The following is a 4,582-nucleotide window of genomic DNA, read 5'->3' as shown; positions in this document are numbered from 1 at the left end:
CATATTTCCGTATCTCCCACTGTTGGGACCTCTGGATAAATGCAGCTCGTACCCGCCATTTGCACCCTTCTGTCAACTTCCAACACTCACCAACATAGATCATCTGTTTAGAGTCAGCCATTCAGTAGTCGACAGGCACCTTCACACTATAACACTTGATGGCATCGATGCAGTTGTCTTTTCTCACAAATCTTTGACCCACAAACAACACTTTTGGTTCAGGATTTGCTAATATCAGGTGAGCAGGTATTATGTCCAAGTACCCAGGGAACTCAGAAGCATAGGCCGCATCAAGATCGACGATCAACATATGGGCCCCGAGATTATTGCATATGACAATGCCACGACTCGAGTTTCCGACCGAAGGGGTGTGATCATTTCCATCATTTGCTCTTTCGTCGTTGATATCATATCCATATTCACCAAGCACATCAGTTTCAATAACGAATGGATGTATCTGTAATCCACCACCGTACTAATTTGAACATCCAACATTGAGATCGATGTCAAAACCATGCACAAACAACCTTCTATCAACAGACACTCTGAAAACCTTTGTACATAGGTTTTTAACTCCATATTGTTGACTTATCTGAGTTAAATTTTCAATAGGCTCCACATTTGTTAACTCAGCAAACAACTAAACCAGTTCAATGTTCACCCTCCCTGGAGGGCAATACAATGCGACCATTGTCTCGATGTTGTCATCGTCTAAAAGTTTCATCTCGGTAAATTTGATAGGATTTGACGAAACTAGAAATTTGTAGAATAGTTTTGTCATCCTCCTTCCACAAGACAAGAATGTTTTGTCATTGACCTTCTCTTTTATATCACCAGCAACATATTCCTATCGAATCTCATTCCTATTTTTTGGCAAGTTTCAAAAATACAACCAACAGTTCTCCATTTTTTTCTGAAACTGCAAAAATACAGCCAAACATCTTACTAAATGAACAATACAAAATAAACATATAGAATTATAATAATTTTCATAATTAGCATACTTTAATACTAAATAAAAGAAACTTTTAATACAAATAAACTATTATTGAAAAAACTAATTATACTACTAAAAAAATAACCTTAATACTAATTAACCAACATTTTCTTCTTGATTTTTGGTGGGGACCTTCAACTGGATATGTTGTGTTTTCTTTCTTGTGGTGACTAATCTGTGGGGGTTGGGGAACAAACCAACCCCCCTTTTATAATGAAGAAAATAATATAATAATACTAATTTTTTAAACAAAAAGCAAAATAAAAAAAATGAAGGGGTATTGGAACCCGGACTCGTGATCAACGGGTTACATAAATGGTAGGCAGCACCGGCTTGACGACCTGCCACCAATGTGACCAGTTAGTCATGGGTCCAGTTTCTATGCCCGATAAAATTTTAATTTTTTTTCCAGTTTAAAAAAAACATTTTATGATAAAATATTAGGGTGTCGTCTGACACATTGGCAATACCAATAAACAAAATATATTTTTTCGTTTTAAACGTTTAAAAATACAAAGTATTTTTTGGTGTCAAATATTGGTGCAGCCGATTGCTTAGGCAATACCCAAAAAAATTATTATTTTTTAAATGTGATGATTGACACAATGATTGGTGACAGAGAAAGAGGTGCCGCCGATTGCTCAGGCGACACTGGTGATACAAAAACCCTATTACGTAACTAATGAAATATTTATCCTTTTTCAATATTTATTTTTTTATTTTATATTATTTGAGTAAAAAACCCTTTATAAAATATCATCAAATATATTAAAATTAGGATTTATATTAAAATAAGTAAATTATGTAATATAACTTATTAACTATTATAAAATTTTATTACATATATATTTAAAATGATTAGCATAAAAAAATGTTTAAACTTGTTAATTGAATTGTATGAGACAGTTCGTTCCTGGAACAAGTGAAAAAGGTCACAAGATAAAAACAGGCAAAAGAATAAAAAAAAGTCGGCCAACCTTTCTCTTTCTAACATTTATATAAATTTTATTACACTTTACCTTTTTACTAATAAATTAATTTTCATACATTAGATTAAAAATAAATTAATTATTTTTATTAAATTTTTCATCAATTTCTATTATTAAAATTACTGTAATTAAAAAATAATTAAATAGTTACATGTAATAGGCCACACCACATAATGGATACAATTTTAAAAAAAATTTACTTTATTTTTATGAACTAATTTAATTTTCTAAAATAAAAAATATAATATAATACAAATTTTCATTGTATCAATTAATATTTCAAATACAAATTAGTACGTCTATATTCTATAAGCCATAGTTGCCACTTGGAAATTAAAATTGAAGCTTGAAAAAAATAACAAGAAAAATATTACAATATAATGAAAAGAAAGATGAAACCATCCTGTAGAAAAAAAACAAACCCAATAATTCCACCAGTTTTTTATGATTACAGACATTAATTCATTACAAGTTTAGAAAAGCCCAAATTAGATTTTACAATGTATTTTACTTAAAACATTGAAAATTTCATGTCTGTCGGATATATTAGAAACTGTAATTTGGTTTGAAAAACTTGTTGCTGAGTGGCTTTGTGGTTCCATCTCTAACAGTAACACCTCCATTTTCACCTGTTTCAGCCTCTTCTTCTTGACCCTCAAAAGCTGGATGACTAAGAATACTGTTAAACAACTGCGTTCCTCTCAACGCATTCGTCAATGGCAGATGCCCTTCGGGTGTTTCATCATTGAGTTCCCAAATGAACTCATCGGGAAATGCCCTGTAATTGTATTGTTCAATTTCCGTGTCGAGCTTTTTCATCCATCCCAGTTTGAGGAACAACTTGGTGACGTCCTTTTTTACTTTTTGCCACTGTCTTTTTTGGACGCTGTACCCGAATTTGTTGTTGCTGTGTTTTTTCCAAAGTTCGTCAATGGCTTTGAGGTCATTTTGGGAGATGAATTGGACTTCGGAGAAGAAGACGTAGCCGCGCTTCTGAGCTGCTTCGCCGGCTAGAAGGATGAGCAGATGGCGGGTTTCTTCGTCGGCCTGGCGGAAGTTTTGATTGGAAAGGTGGTGTTGGAGGGTGTCAAAGGAGATAGCTTGGGAAGTAGTTGTGGATGTGGTGGAAGAAGGATGAGAGAAGGTGGTGGTAGAGGAGAGAGAGGAAAGAGTGTTTGTGGTGGAGGTGGAGGAGGAGGGGGGTTTGAGGAAGAAGGAGGAGGGTGGAGGAGGAGGAGGGGTGGAGAGGCGTTTGAAGGAAGAGGAATGGTGGTGGTGGTGAAGGGCTCTAAGAGAGTGAGTGGCAGCCATGGTTTCGTTTGATTGTGAGGGAACTGAGGGGGGGATTGAAAGGCTTTTAAGACAATGAGTTTGTGTGGGGACTTAGTTTGATGGAAGATAAAAGATTAGATATGAGAAATACATTGCACGATTCTGATTGGTCAGCTTTGGGTGAGACTTATTATCTTTTTATTTCTTCTTTTAATAATCACACTATTCAGTTCAAGAAATTAAAAATTATTCTAAAAATAGAAATTAAAATTGGCAAAAATGTCTCTTAATCACAAGCCGGTCAGATCGATTTAATGAGAATTAAAGGGGCATTGGTTTGTTTATTTATTATTATCATTATAAATTTTCTAAAAAAATCATCATATTAGCAGGGTGGATGGAACACTCGACTTTCTCCCATTTTGTTTTGGATAATTGGATGTTTGATGGTAATATGTCAGGTACGTTAAATCGGCTCACCGATAGACTTAGGGACGGGGGTAAGTGTGTTTATGGCTATATTAATACTTGCAAGAGACAGTTGCTTCGTTAATTAGCTGGTGTTCAATTTCCAGTTCTAATTCCCTAGCAAAACGTGAATTGGAGATTCATGCCATGCTGGAAAATGTCCTTCATTATGAGGAATTGCTTTAGAAACAAAAATCGAGGTGTGATTGGTTAAAGTTTGGGTGATCATAACACTAAGTACTTCCATAGACGCATGATTCAGATAAGGAAATTCAATAATATCACTGCCTTGTGAAAGTCTGATGGTGAATGGATCTTTGAGACTGAAGATTTAAAAGCTGAAGCTGTGATTTACTTTCAAAAGTTATATGGTGAGGTTCTAGGCTCTATAGGGAACTTACCTCCAAGTGGTTTTCCGTAGCTTGAGCCTAAAGGTATTGATTTCCTTGGAAGATCAGTTTTTGATAAGGAGATTAAAAACGCCCTTTTTGATATGGCCCCATTGAAGGTGCCAGGAAGCTGAGTTTCATGCACTGTTTTTTCAGAAACAATGGGTTACTATTGGAGGGCTATCTGCGAAAGGGTAAGGAAGATCTTCGAGGGTAAAACTATTGATTCAAAACTTAACAATACCCTTATTTTCTTAATCCCTAAAGTTTTGAATCCGGAACACTTTTCATAATTCCATCCAATTAGTCTTTGTTCTGTCTTCTATAAGCTGATAATGAAGGTCATAGCGAATCGGTTCAAGATCGTTTTTCCTAATATTATAAGCCAAGAGCAAGCGAGATTTATTGGAGGCAGGAATATCGTTGATAATGTCATCATTGCGCAAAAAGTGTTGCACTCGATGAAA

General features: G+C 34.9%; 1 protein-coding gene across 1 annotated transcript; it reads right to left on the bottom strand.

The window, feature by feature from the left end:
* Positions 1–2,392: 2,392 nt before the first annotated feature.
* Positions 2,393–3,353, bottom strand: LOC108487907 (tetrapyrrole-binding protein, chloroplastic). Its single transcript, XM_053020650.1, has one exon. It carries the CDS (start codon positions 3,295–3,297, stop codon positions 2,533–2,535), a length of 765 nt encoding a protein of 254 aa, XP_052876610.1. The 5' UTR covers positions 3,298–3,353; the 3' UTR covers positions 2,393–2,532.
* Positions 3,354–4,582: the final 1,229 nt, after the last annotated feature.

Source organism: Gossypium arboreum, chromosome 10 (genome assembly GCF_025698485.1).
Source record: "Gossypium arboreum isolate Shixiya-1 chromosome 10, ASM2569848v2, whole genome shotgun sequence".
Taxonomy (NCBI): domain Eukaryota; kingdom Viridiplantae; phylum Streptophyta; class Magnoliopsida; order Malvales; family Malvaceae; genus Gossypium; species Gossypium arboreum.
Note: the sequence above shows the minus strand (reverse complement) of the source record. Positions and strands in the feature narration are given on the sequence as shown.